Source organism: Podarcis cretensis, assembly GCF_951804945.1.
Source record: "Podarcis cretensis genome assembly, chromosome: 2".
Lineage (NCBI taxonomy): Eukaryota > Metazoa > Chordata > Lepidosauria > Squamata > Lacertidae > Podarcis > Podarcis cretensis.
Window position 1 is genome coordinate 125,371,208 of NC_137171.1, and position 13,523 is coordinate 125,384,730.

The 13,523-nt window shown below is 45.8% G+C and overlaps 2 protein-coding genes across 3 annotated transcripts in view; one reads left to right on the top strand and one right to left on the bottom strand.

The window, feature by feature from the left end:
- LOC307208661 (uncharacterized protein) overlaps nt 1–13,523 on the bottom strand; it is a gene marked incomplete at its 3' end in the record, with an annotated part of 170,424 nt that overhangs the window by 122,659 nt on the left and 34,242 nt on the right. The gene's annotated exons all lie outside the window — the stretch shown is intronic.
- LOC307209886 (uncharacterized protein) lies at nt 536–5,593 on the top strand (the record flags this gene model as incomplete). Its single annotated transcript, XM_079965255.1, has 3 exons — nt 536–667; nt 3,477–4,565; nt 5,565–5,593. Exons 2-3 carry the CDS (start codon nt 3,584–3,586, stop codon nt 5,591–5,593), a joined length of 1,011 nt encoding a protein of 336 aa, XP_079821381.1. The 5' UTR covers nt 536–667; nt 3,477–3,583.

Consider the following 13,523-nt stretch of genomic DNA (forward strand, 5'->3'; position numbering starts at 1 on the left):
GAAATGCGGCACGGAGAGCGAGGGGTGAGCTGTGCCAAGGGGGGCTCTGGGCGCAGGAGAGGCTCTGGGGAGGGGGTCTCCTTCAAGTCATCTGAGAGAGGGATCCTTGAACAGTGGGGTCCACTTCGCCCACCCCTCCCTCCCTTCCTGGAAGCTGAATCTCCTCCCCCTCTATGAGCCCCAGACAAGCCAAGTCAGGTCATTGGTCAATCTGGAAAAGGGGGAAAAGGCAGGAATTTTCCCACTGCAGAGGAAGGACGGAATGAAAAATCCTCCTCCAAAAAGGGCTCTTTGTTTCTGGAATTCCTTTCACAAAGTAGCCAAAACCCTTTTCCATCTCCCATGTTTTCAGTTTTCAGTGTTATTTCCCTTGCATGGTCAATGATTCCATACACCATTCCAAAAATATGGATGGAGGTGCTATGGAAATGTTTCAGCATTTATATATAATATACATATTGAAAGCATTTCATTATTTTTGTTTATTTTATTGCATGCTGAGATACAATCCATCAGCATCAAAAGGTAATAGAAGCCTGCACCTTCCCAGTTTGGGTTGCTTCAAGGTCAAAGGACTCATTATCATGATAGACAATACCTGTGACTGGAGGCTCTACACAGAGACATGTGCATATTCAGGCCAAGGATTGCCAGTATTATAGGCAAGGTGTGTGAACTTGCCAAATTTATAAATGCTGAGTGTGAGAGAAAGTGAGTGGGTGGGATTATAGTATATACTATAAGGTAAAGGGACCCCTGACCATTAGGTCCAGTCATGGCCGACTCTGGGGTTGCAGCGCTCATCTCGCTTTACTGGCTGAGGGAGCTGGCATACAGCTTCCGGGTCATGTGGCCAGCATGACTAAGCCGCTTCTGGCGAACCAGAGCAGCGCACAGAAACGCCATTTACCGTATTTTTCGCCCTATAGGACGCACTTTTTCCCCTCCAAAAATGAAGGGGAAATGTGTGCGCGTCCTATGGGGCGAATGCAGGCTGTTGCTGAAGCCAGGAGAGCGAGGGGGGTTGGTGCGCACCGACCCCTCTCACTCTCCAGGCTTCAGGAAGCTATCCGCAAGCCTTGGGAGCCCGCGGGAGTTCCTGCCGGGCTCCCAAGGCTTGGGGACAGCAAACTGCAGCCCGAAACCCGGTGAGTGCAGCAGAGCGCACCCCGGGCTTTGGGCAGATATCCGCAAGCCTGGGGAGACCTGGGGGGGAATATTTTTTTTTTCTTTATTTCCCCCCCCAAAAAAAAAACTAGGTGCGCCCTATGGGCCAGTGCGCCCTATAGGGCGAAAAATACGGTACCTTCCCGCCGGAGCGGTACCTATTTATCTACTTGCACTTTGACGTGCTTTCGAACTGCTAGGTTGGCAGGAGCAGGGACCGAGCAACGGGAGCTCACCCCATTGCGGGGATTTGAACCGCCGACCTTCTGATCGGCAAGTCCTAGGCTCTGTGGTTTAACCCACAGTGCCACCCGCGTCCCTAGTATATACGTTAATGATGACAATCCATAATTTTTCATGAGTTTATATTGTGATTCACTTGTGGTACACGCTCCAGTATTACTAATATACTTTGCTGTCCTTGCTTCAAAAGGTGAAAAGGTTTTAACATTTTAACTCTGGAAAGTTTGCAGAAGGCGTCACAGGTTAATGGCGGCACCAGATACTTTGCTGTCTTTGTGTCAGTGGATTAATACAGTAGTTTTGAAAATTTCTACATTCACGCATGGCACCAATAACACTTCTGCTTTACTTCTTCCATTTAGGAGAGACTCTGATACACAAGTCTCAACTCGTTTCCTTCCTTGAGACACAAAAATACAGAAATGCAGGAGAGGCTGCGAAGCATTTCCCTTCAGTATGCAGTGAGACTGTCTGCTTTCAGTGTGTAAGAACATATGGAGAGGCCTGCTGGATGATGACCCACCTTTGGCTTGTCAACTGCAATTTGGTCCATTTCCCCACGTCTCTCTGGAGAGACTTTGCCTCCAGTCCTGCCTGCTCTGCCCATTGCTAGGCTTTTCAGACGCAGTGATAACTGCATCCCACTCCTTCTCTCCATCCCACCAGGTTTCCATTATTCCCACCATATCATCTCCCATGTCTACAGGGTTTAAGGGAAGATTGCTGCTGAGTTATGTTTTATTTTTTGGAGGGGTTGTCCAACAGTCTGTTGCTATGATTTATTAGATTTTTCGGTCACTTTCTGTTCCTCAGGGCAACCCAAAGTGACTTGCAACACATCAGCAAGATTAAGTATTAAAAGTCCTGATCTTAGTGACCAGCCAAGGTCTTCTTTGCCATGTTTTCTGTATTTTGGAAGGCAGAGAGAAGGCTGTTCTCAGGGCCTGCTCCACCATGAGGCAGACTGAGGCAGAGAGGGGCAAGTGGACCGAGCTGAGTGCCATTTGGTTGCTGTTTAGTCGTTTAGTCCGACTCTTCGTGACCCCCCTGGACCAGAGCACGCCAGGCACTCCTGTCTTCCACTGCCTCCCACAGTTTGGTCAGACTCATGCTGGTAGCTTCGAAAACACTGTCCAACCATCTCGTCCTCTGTCGTCCCCTTCTCCTTGTGCCCTCGATCTTCTTGTGCCATTTGGCCTGCCCTAATTTAACCTTTAATTTATCTTTAATTTACCTTTACCTTTAATTTAACCTACTGTCCTCTCATCCAGTGGAAGGTGCTGTCCCATTTCCAGTGCCCTAGGCACAATGGAGCAGCCTTGGAAAGTAAATGGTGCAGGATTAGGGAATGTGTGCAGTTGATTGGAAGATTTTGGAAGGATATTACAGATCATGGAGGAAGGAGGGTAATGGATTTCCAGTGGAGGGGAAAAGTGACAATGCTACATCCCTCCAGATGTTGCTGCAGTACAACTCGCATCATTGCTGGCCATAGGCCATCCTTGCTTGGGTTGATGGTAAAGGTAAGGTAAAGGGACCCCTGACCATTAGGTCCAGTCGTGACCGACTCTGGGGTTGCAGCGCTCATCTCGCTTTATTGGCCGAGAGAGCCAGCATACAGCTTCCGGGTCATGTGGCCAGCATGACTAAGCAGGGATTCGAACCACCGACCTTCTAGTCAGCAAGTCCTAGGCTCTGTGGTTTAACCCATAGCACAACCTGCGTCCCTCTGGGTTGATGGTACTTTGAGTCTATCCACATCAGGAGGGCCAGAGGTGCCCCACCTTATCATAGAAGTTTTATTTTGGTGCTCAGTGTTAATGGGAAGTTCAAGGTGGAAGTGGATACTAAGGGTCCTTGAGACAATTTCCCAGAGCGCATTATGGATATTTATTTAAAAAGACAATCCAACAGTGCAACTGTATTTTAAGATCATGTGGCTTTACTGATGATGATTGAAGATCAGGAAAGTTTGAAGAGATTTTACCATTATTTCATTTCATTTCCTAACAAATCAGACCAATGTGTGTTACATTCCTTTATTCTCTTTCTTGAAACCCTTACAGGAATTTTGTTACACTTCCACCACCTCTGAATCAAGGGGAAAAGACAGAATTCTATGAGCACACTTAGTTCATATCCCTGAACTCACAAAAAAGAGAAACCACGAGGGATGGAGTGCAGAAAGAGTCTCACTGATTGTGGAACACTCAGTAAACACCAGCAAACTCATACGGGAGGAAAACAGTTTGAATGTATGGTATGTGAAAAGAGCTTCACTTGGAATGAAAGCCTTGTTACACATCAACGAACTCACACAGGAGAGAAACCATTTCAATGTGTGGAGTGTGGAAAGAGCTTCAGTCGGAGTGGAAGCTTTAATTTACATCAACGGACTCACACGGGTGAGAAACCATATGAATGTATGCAGTGTGGAAAGAGTTTCAGTCGCAGTGAAGGCCTTAATTTACATCAACGAACTCACACAGGTGAGAAACCTTTTAAATGTATCGAGTGTGGAAAGAGCTTCAGTAGGCATGGAAATCTTAATATACACCAACAAACTCACACAGGGAAGAAACCCTTTAAATGCATGGAATGCGGAAAGAGTTTCTGTCATAGGGGAAACCTTAATACACACCAACGAACTCACACAGGGGAAAAACCCTTTAAATGTATGGAGTGTGGAAAGAGATTTAGTCACAGTGGAAATCTTAATACACATCATCGAACTCACACAGGGGAGAAACCATTCAAATGTATGGAGTGTGGAAAGAGCTTCAGTCAGGGTTTCCGCCTTAATTTACATAATCAGACTCACACAGTGGTGAAACCCTTCAAATGCATGGAGTGTGGAAAGAGCTTCAGTCGGAGTGGAATGCTAATAATTCATCAAAGAACTCATACAGAGGAGAAACCTTTTAAGCATCAACAAATTCACACAGCAGGGAAGCCATTTAAATGCATGGAGTGTGGAAAGGCCTTCAGTTGGAGCAGAATGCTAGTAATTCATAAACAAACTCACACAGAGGAGAAACCTTTTAAATGTGTGGAGTGTGGAAAGAGCTTCTCTGGTAGTAGAAACCTTAAAAAGCATCTGCGAACTCACAGAGGAGAAGAACCATTTAAATGTATGGAGTGTGGAAAGAGCTACAGTCAGAGTGGAAGCCTTAAGAAACATCAACAAACTCACACAGGGAATAAACCTTTTAAATGTTTGGAGTGTGGAAAGAACTTCCGTCAGAGTTCAGACCTTACTTTACATCTACGAACCCACACAGGTGAGAAACCATATAATTGTATGCAGTGCGGAAAGAGCTTCAGTCAGAGCGGAAAGCTGAGAATTCATCAACAAACTCACACAGAGGGGGAAACCATTTAAATGTATGGAGTGCGGAAAGAGCTTCATTAAGAGAAGAAGCCTTAAAAACCATCAACAAACCCACAGTGGAGGAACTGTTTAAATTGAAGGAGTGTGGAAAGTGCTTCAGCAGTGATGGGGCGCTTACAAACAATCGGTGGAAAAACCATTCAAATGTATGGAGTGCATAAATTGTTTCTCTCAGAGTTCACTCCTTCAGATCAGCAAATTCATATCGGGGCAATCGGTTGTAGATGCTTCGGGCGTGTATGATGTTCTGGTTTTTGTAAAGTTGTATAGACATGTTTTTAAGGAGTGAACTCGCAGTAGTAAGTATAATTTAAGATTCATGTACTGTTAGATAGGGAGGGGGAGAGTGAATCTGTAATGCTGGTGGTCGGGGTCAGCCGAATTTTGATCTAGAGAGCTAGAAATGTCAGATCACTTCCTATTGAGATTCAGACTTTAGGCACGTAGCCCATCCTTGAAGGCTATTCGATTTAATGGGCTTCTGAGGGGATTTTCCAGTTGATATGACTGGTGCTACCGTCGAGTCAGTTTACAAGTCAGTTTTTACTTACAAACTCTTTTGCCGAAACGTCTAGATCCTTTTCACGTGTACTACTGGCAATCAAGTGTCCCACAACTTAAATTTGTGTAGCTGGTTATTCCTTCCTTGGTGTTGAACCTGATGTTTGTCCCTCTTGATAAACCTCTAGCTAATTTTGGCCCAGTTCTCCGTTAAGTTATTCTCTGTTATTGTCATCTTGAATCCCAATTCTCTCTTCTCCAGCAATAGCTAAGTTTTCCAGTTTGGTATAATCCCTTTATAAGCTTTATATAATTCTTCAGACTCGCCCCCTGCAAAGCTTAGTTCATGCCTTGGGATCTGCCCTACAGGCGCAAAGAAATCATTTAGCTTCTGCTAAATCTCTTTACAAGTAACCTCAAGTGTTGGTTTTTTGTTTTTTTAAAAAAATGTTTTTGTTAAAAGATTTTCTTGGGGGTCAACAAAACATGTGGGGGGTCTCCTTTTTCCAAGTCAGAGTGAGGCAAAAGAGAGGAGGGAGGTGAGAGGGTAGGGAGGGGGAGAGACAGTAATTTTTCATTATTCTGCATAGTATATACATGCTTTTTTGCAGACGGTTGGTTGCAGTGTGTTGCTGTCTGTGTGGCAGGGGTGTAGCTGGGTCAAGTTTACCATATTGATTGGTATGTTTCCAGGGTCAATCAGTGGATTGAGTTTGAATCCTGACAATGCAGAAGTACTGTTTCTAGGGGACAGGGGGTGGGTAGGTGGGGTACGGGACTCCCTGGTCCTGATTGGGGTAGCTATAATAATAATAATAATAATAATAATAATAATAATAATAATAATTTATTATTATTTGTACCCCGCCCATCTGGCTGGGTTTCCCCAGCCACTCTGGGAGGCTTCCAACAAAGATGAAAAATACACTAAAATGTCACATATTAAAAAACTTCCCTGAACAGGGCTGCCTTCAGATGTCTTCTGAATGTCAGGTAGTTGTTTATCGCTTTGACATCTGATGGGAGGGCGTTCCACAGGGCGGGCGCCACTACCGAGAAGGCCCTCTGCCTGGTTCCCTGTAACTTGGCCTCTCGCAGTGAGGGAACCACCAGAAGGCCCTCGGAGCTGGACCTCAGTGTCCGGGCAGAACGATGGGGGAGGAGACGCTCCTTCAGATATACTGGACCAAGGTCGTTTAGGGCTTTAAAGGTCAGCACCAACACTTTGAATTGTGCTCGGAAACGTACTGGGAGCCTATGTAGGTCTTTCAAAACCGGTGCTATATGGTCTTGGCGGCCGCTCCCAGTCACCAGTCTAGCTGCCGCATTCTGGATTAGTTGTAGTTTCCGGGTCACCTTCAAAGGTAGCCCCACGTAGAGCGCATTGCAGTAGTCCAAGCGGGAGATAACCAGAGCATGCACCACTCTGGCGAGACAGTCTGCGGGCAGGTAGGGTCTCAGCCTGCATACCAGGTGGAGTTGGTAGACTGCTGCCCTGGATACAGATTTGACCTGTGCCTCCATGGACAGCTGTGAGTCCAAATTGACCCCCAGGCTGCGCACCTGGTCCTTCAGGGGCACAGTTACCCCATTCAGGACCAGGGAATCCTCCACACCTGCTGTGCCCCTAAAGCACCAGCATCAGAGTACTATATTTTTCACACCATAAGATGCACTTTTTTCTTCCTAAAAAGTAAGGGGAAATGTCTGTGCGTCTTATGGATCGAATGTGTAGTCCCTGGAGCTGAATTTTTTGCCCAGAGGCAAAAAGCAGTGTTCTCGAAGCTACCAGCACGAGTCTGACTAAACTGCAGGAGGCAGTGGAAGACAGTAGAACCTGGCGTGCTCTGGTCCATGGGGTCATGAAGAGTTGGACACAACTAAATGACTAAACAACAACAACAAAAAGCAGATCGTGCTTTTTTCTTTTTTCTTTTTTTGAAAGAGGGAAGTGAGTGTTGAAACAAAGCCACTGATCACAAGCGATCGGGAGCGAGATAAGGGACACTAGCAATAAAGGAGGCTGGCAGGGAGGGGGGAGGTAAAGACAACAAAATTGCAAGGAGAGGAGGCAGGAAGACTAAATCAGTGAGGAGAGAAATTAGAAGAAAAGGAGGAGCAAAGAACTCGCCAGCTAAGGAAAAGACACTAAGGCAAACAAGAGGGAAGGGAGTGTTGAAAGGAAGCAGCTGATCGGGAGAGAGATAAGGGAGGCTAGTGGAGGCTCCCTGGGAGGGGGGAGGTAAAAGCCCATGGATCCTAGGGATTTTTACATTGGTTCACCCCAAATTCACCATCAGATCATATAGCATGTCCATGGCTACAGCCTGCACCAAAAAAATCATGCCACTGTTTCCTGGGGCTGCAACGGTGGGAAAATGTGCTTACAAAGCACGGATCCACATGGATTCTCAGGATTTTTGCATTGGGCTACCCCAAACTCACCGTCAAATCACATGTCTGTGGCCGCAGCATGAACCACAAAAATCATAAATCTACTGTTTCGTTCAGAATATTTTTTTTCTTATTTTCCTCCTTTAAAAACTAGGTGCGTCTTATGGAGCGAAAAATATGGTAGTTTTGTGTGGCAGTTAGACTTTTCCAGAGTTATGCTGGAAGAGAGCCCGGGTCATTTGACCCTTTAATTAGTTCCCTTTCCCCTCCTATAAAAACTACAGAAGACACTCTCTTTTAAGGATTAAATAGCACATAACTTTTTTACGCAGCGTACTTGCATGTGTTATATTAAATGCAAGTAGCTGTTCCTTTATGTTACAGACAGATTAACTCCTGAGGCAGACAGCAGTACAACAGAATTTTGCTGCAGTGACTGTTAAAGCTGTTCAGAACTGACTTAACTGCCAACCAACATCACTGTGTCAGACGTATGACACCACACATCTCTTTAGCCCTTGTGAGCATTAACCCATTAACTTGGCATTTTGGCTATTACCGGTAAGTTACAGATAGGTAGCCGTGTTTGTCTGCCATAGTCAAAACAAAAAATTCCTTCCAGCAGCACCTTAAAGACCAACTAAGTTAGTTCTAGGTATGAGCTTTCGTGTGCATGCACACTTCTTCAGATACACTGAAACAGAAGCCACCAGACCCTTCTATATAGTGAGAAGGGGGGGAGGGGTATTACTCAGAAGGGTGGTGGGAATGGGTGATTGGCAGATAGCTGTGATGAGCCTGTTGACGACTCACATGACAAAGCCATTTTTCACCTTCTCACCACTTGCTTTTTCCTGTAAGACCTATTGCAGTCGTTAAGAGTCGTCAACAGGCTCATCACCGGTAAGTTGTAAAGCTTTCCTTGCAGAAAATTGATAATAGCCCATTGTTGTTGTTGTTTAGTCATTTAGTCGTGTCCGACTCTTCGTGACCCCATGGACCAGAGAACGCCAGGCACTCCTGTCCTCCACTGCCCCCCGCAGCTTGCTCAGACTCATGCTGGTAACCTCGAAAACACTATCCAACCACCTCGTCCTCTGTCGCCCCCTTCTCCTTGTGCCCTCCATCTTTCCCAACATCAGGGTCTTCTCCAGGGAGTCTTCTCTTCTCATGAGGTGGCCAAAGTACTGGAGCCTCAGCTTCACAATCTGTCCTTCCAGTGAGCACTCAGGGCTGATTTCCTTCAGAATGGAGAGGTTTGATCTTCTTGCAGTCCATGGGACTCTCAAGAGTCTCCTCCAGCACCATAATTCAAAAGCATCAATTCTTCGGCAATCAGCCTTCTTTATGGTCCAGCTCTCACTTCCATACATCACTACTGGGAAAACCATAGCTTTAACTATACGGACCTTTGTTGGCAAGGTGATGTCTCTACTTCTCAAGATGCTGTCTAGGCCTGTCATTGCCCTTCTCCCAAGAAGCAGGCGTCTTTTAATTTCGTGGCTGCTGTCACCATCTGCAGTGATCATGGAGCCCAAGAAAGTAAAATCTCTCACTGCCTCCATTTCTTCCCCTTCTATTTGCCAGGAGGTGATGGGACCAGTAGCCATGATCTTCGTTTTTTTGATGTTGAGCTTCAGACCATATTTTGCACTCTCCTCTTTCACCCTCAATAAAAGGTTCTTTAATTCCTCCTCACTTTCTGCCATCAAGGTTGTGTCATCTGCATATCTGAGGTTGTTGATATTTCTTCCGGCAATCTTAATTCCGGCTAGGGATTCATCCAGCCCAGCCTTTCGCATGATGAATTCTGCATATAAGTTAAATAAGCAGGGAGACAAAATGCAGCCTTGTCGTACTCCTTTCCCAATTTTGAACCAGTCAGTTGTTCCATATCCAGTTCTAACTGTAGCTTCTTGTCCCACATAGAGATTTCTCAGGAGACAGATGAGGTGATCAGGCACTCCCATTTCTTTAAGAACTTGCCATAGTTTGCCATGGTCGACACAGTCAAAGGCTTTTGCATAGTCAATGAAGCAGAAGTAAATGTCTTTCTGGAACTCTCTAGCTTTCTCCATAATCCAGCGCATGTTTGCAATTTGGTCTCTGGTTCCTCTGCCTCTTCTAAATCCAGCTTGCACTTCTGGGAGTTCTCGGTCCACATACTGCTTGAGCCTTCCTTGTAGAATTTTAAGCATAACCTTGCTAGCGTGAGAAATTAGTGCAATTGTGCGGTAGTTGGAGCATTCTTTGGCACTGCCCTTCTTTGGGATTGGGATGTAGACTGATCTTCTCCAATCTTCTGGCCACTGCTGAGTTTTCCAAACTTGCTGGCATAATAGCCCATACAATGGCTAAAAACAGAAAGGTGACAGAAAGGTGGTGTTCCCTCTCCAAGAGTTTCCTGCTTAAGTATAGGACAGGGAGCAGCATTTTGTCCATCTTCCCCCTTCTGGCACAGTTGCCCCAACTCCTGTATTGGAGGCATCCGTGAAAAGGATAAAGGGCTCTAGGAAAGAGCTCTCAAAATAGGCTCCGTTCAAAACTAAACAGGAATCCCTGTACAGCATCACCTTTGACATACTTTGGAAATCTGAGGTAAAATCTCCACCCCCCATGGTGGGAATGTAAGAAGGTAAAGGGTTTCTGGGAAATGATACATAACGAGTTGAAAAAGATGCTTAAATATACATTTGCAAAGAAACCAGAAGCCTTTTTGTTAGGAATAACAGGAAGAGAGATAAACAGAAGTGATCATAAGCTTTTTCAATATGCAGTAACAGCGGCAAGAATATTAATGGCCCAAAAGTGGAAACAAGAGGAACTACCGACCCTTGAAGAGTGGAGAATGAAACCTATGGACTATGCAGAATTGGATAAAATGACTGGGAAAATCAGATATCAGAGGGATCACAAGTTCATCGAGGACTGGGGAAAGTTTACAGATTATCTGAAAAACATATGTGATGAACAGACAACGCTAGTGGGTTTTAAAGAGGTTTTGTGATAGTTTAAGGTGTATTGTAAAAAAAGAAACAGAGATGAAAGGATAATATTAATCGGCAATATTATATATAGAAAATGCGTGAAGATAGGAAAAATGGATGATTGATGGAGGAGCTGGTGGAAGTACAAAAACTGGAAATTTGAAAACATGGTTGTGTGGATTAATTTGTAAAGGAAAAATCTAATAAAAACTTAAAAAAAAAAAACTCCACCCCCCAACAATGGCTGTGGCAGTTCTGCTCTCAGCTTCATTTCCTCCATTTTTAAAAGAAACATGTCTTTTTCATGGGCCATCTTGCCCTCCCTTTCTCTTTCTTTTTCCTCATGATCTGCTCTGCTTTCTGTCTCTCTCAGCCTGTATCTGTGCTAACTGAACGTCAGCTGCGATTCTGGCTTGTCCAGCTGCTAATTTTGCCTTTTCTCTTTCTGTTTCAACTTTGTTTTTTCTTTCTCTGCTTCAACCTTATGTCTTTCTTTCTTTCTTTCTCTGCTTCAACTTTAGCCAATTCTAATCTTAGCCTCATCATTTTTAATTCAGTATTTAGGATTGCAGCAGCTGGGTCATCCCGAGTCTCCTTTGCTTGGTGCTTGCTGGCCATTTTCTGACAGAATTTTTTTTTCTTTTTTAAATAAAATAGCCTCAATACTTTATCAAACTGGTTGTTCTGTATCTCTGGGTACATTGCTGTGTGGGTTTTAACTTCGTATCATGGTGTTTCCACCAATTAATATGTGATGGCTCTACAACCCTTTCCCCTCTTTCCTTCACAGAACAACAGTTCCACAAATTCCCACAAACTGCCCCAGGTTATGTTGTGGGGGACTTGTGTGAGGGAAAACAAACAAAGGTTGTTTATGAGGGTCCTGACCTCCTTTCTTCACAGACCGCTGTGCAGTTTACACAACCTCCCCAAACCTGCAACACCCCACTTTGCACCTGATACGGAAGGAAGGGGGGGGGCACCTTTCCTCACCTCCTCCTCTTTGAAAGGGGGCCCGAGGCGATGACCTCGACGGCGCCCAGCTCCTGAAACCTCACACTGCTGCACAAGCACCACACTATACCCCTTAACTTTATAAAATTATATTCTTCCCTCCTATACACAGGCGAAATAAGCCCTTTCTTCTTAAGCCTAACTCTCGCCCTATTTCTAATACGAGTAGACCGTTTCGTACTGTTTTCTCCATTGACTAAAATGGCTGCGCCTCAGCCAATCAAGAGCATGCATTCCCTTGCAGGAGCTAGCTCAGAGAGTTCTTGCACGGCTCATTTAACCTCCTGACAAGCTGTTGACGGCTCCCCGCTGCGAGAACAATGGAACCGAAACTAGCGACCTCGTAAAACTGTCAAAGTCTTGTTACATTGTATCCATTTGTTTCCGCTTTTAATATACAATATACACTTGACCGGCAAGAAGCCGAAAACTTCAGAAAATAATATAAAATCAGCCAAAGCTCCGATCTTCTCCATTTTAACGTCATTCTACTCGATTCCCTCCGGACTCCATGATCCTCGAACCGACAGGTCACGTACACAGGAAAACCTTAATCCTGTCAGATGGTCCAGTCAAGCCCTTCCTCCGGGCAATGCTAGGTAACGGGCGATGCATATCTGTGCCATTGTCTTGCCATCACCTGTACTCAGGAAACGTTTATGCATATCTCTTTACTCTATGCAACCCCTACCTTACTGAAGTGCTGATCTATGCAACCCCTACCTTACTGAAGTGCTGATCTATGCAACCCCTACCTTACTGAAGTGCTGATCTGCACGACCCCTACCTTACTGAAGTGATGATCTGTGTAAACCCCCACCCACCTTCCTGAAGTGCTGATCTGTGTAATCCCACCTGTGTAAACAGATCACCTGTGATGATCTGTGTAAACCCCCACCCACCTTCCTGAAGTGCTGATCTGTGTAATCCCACCTCTTGTGATGTATTCGTGACGTTTTCTGCACTGTATTCTGGGACTTGGAGGGAACTTTTAAAAGTTTATGTCGCCCCATTCTCGGGGTTCAATCTCGCCTTGAACCTGTTGCGCAATAAACTTGGATCTTCTGCTGTTTGCTCCTGTCTCCGGCTGAGCTCATTTTCCTCCGCAGGGACCCACGGACTTAGTCCGATGAGCTGGGTGGCAGAGCAGCCTCGCACCCAGATTTTAGCCGTAACACACCAGATGATAGACTCTGGGGAAAGGGACATTGCACCAGTCATTGGAAACGAGACACCAAATTCAACCACATTGCAAAGAGAAAATCCACTCGGGCTGCCAAGTAATACAGGAGTCTTGGGGGGACGGGGACGGGGGACACTTGGTGGTGGTTGTGTGTGTCCAGTTGCACATTTAAATACAGTGGTGCCTCGCAAGACGAAATTAATTCATTCCGCAAGTTTTTTCTTCTTGCAAGTTTTTCGTCTTGCGAAGCACGGTTTCCCATAGGAATGCACTGAAAATCAATCAATGCGTTCCTATGGAAACCGCCTTCAGACCAGGTCCGGGGACAGTCTGTCCCCCGACCTCTTCTGAAGGCTGGGGGGGGGGACAAGGGCTTTTCTTCCCACCGCCAGCCTTCAGAAGGCGGTGGGAAGAAAAGCCCTTCTCCCCACCTCCCGCCCCGCAAGCTCCGGGGACAGGAGGGTTTCGCTGCCGACCCCCAGCATTTTAAAAGCCCCCGGGACAGCGGAGGTCTTCTGAAGGCCGGCGGTGGGTGGAAGTCTTTCCTCCCCCCCCCCCGCCTGCCTTCAAAAGCCGTCCGGGATAGCTGGAAAGCGCAGCGCACTTCACTGCTATCCCGGACCGCTTTTAAAATGCTGGCGGT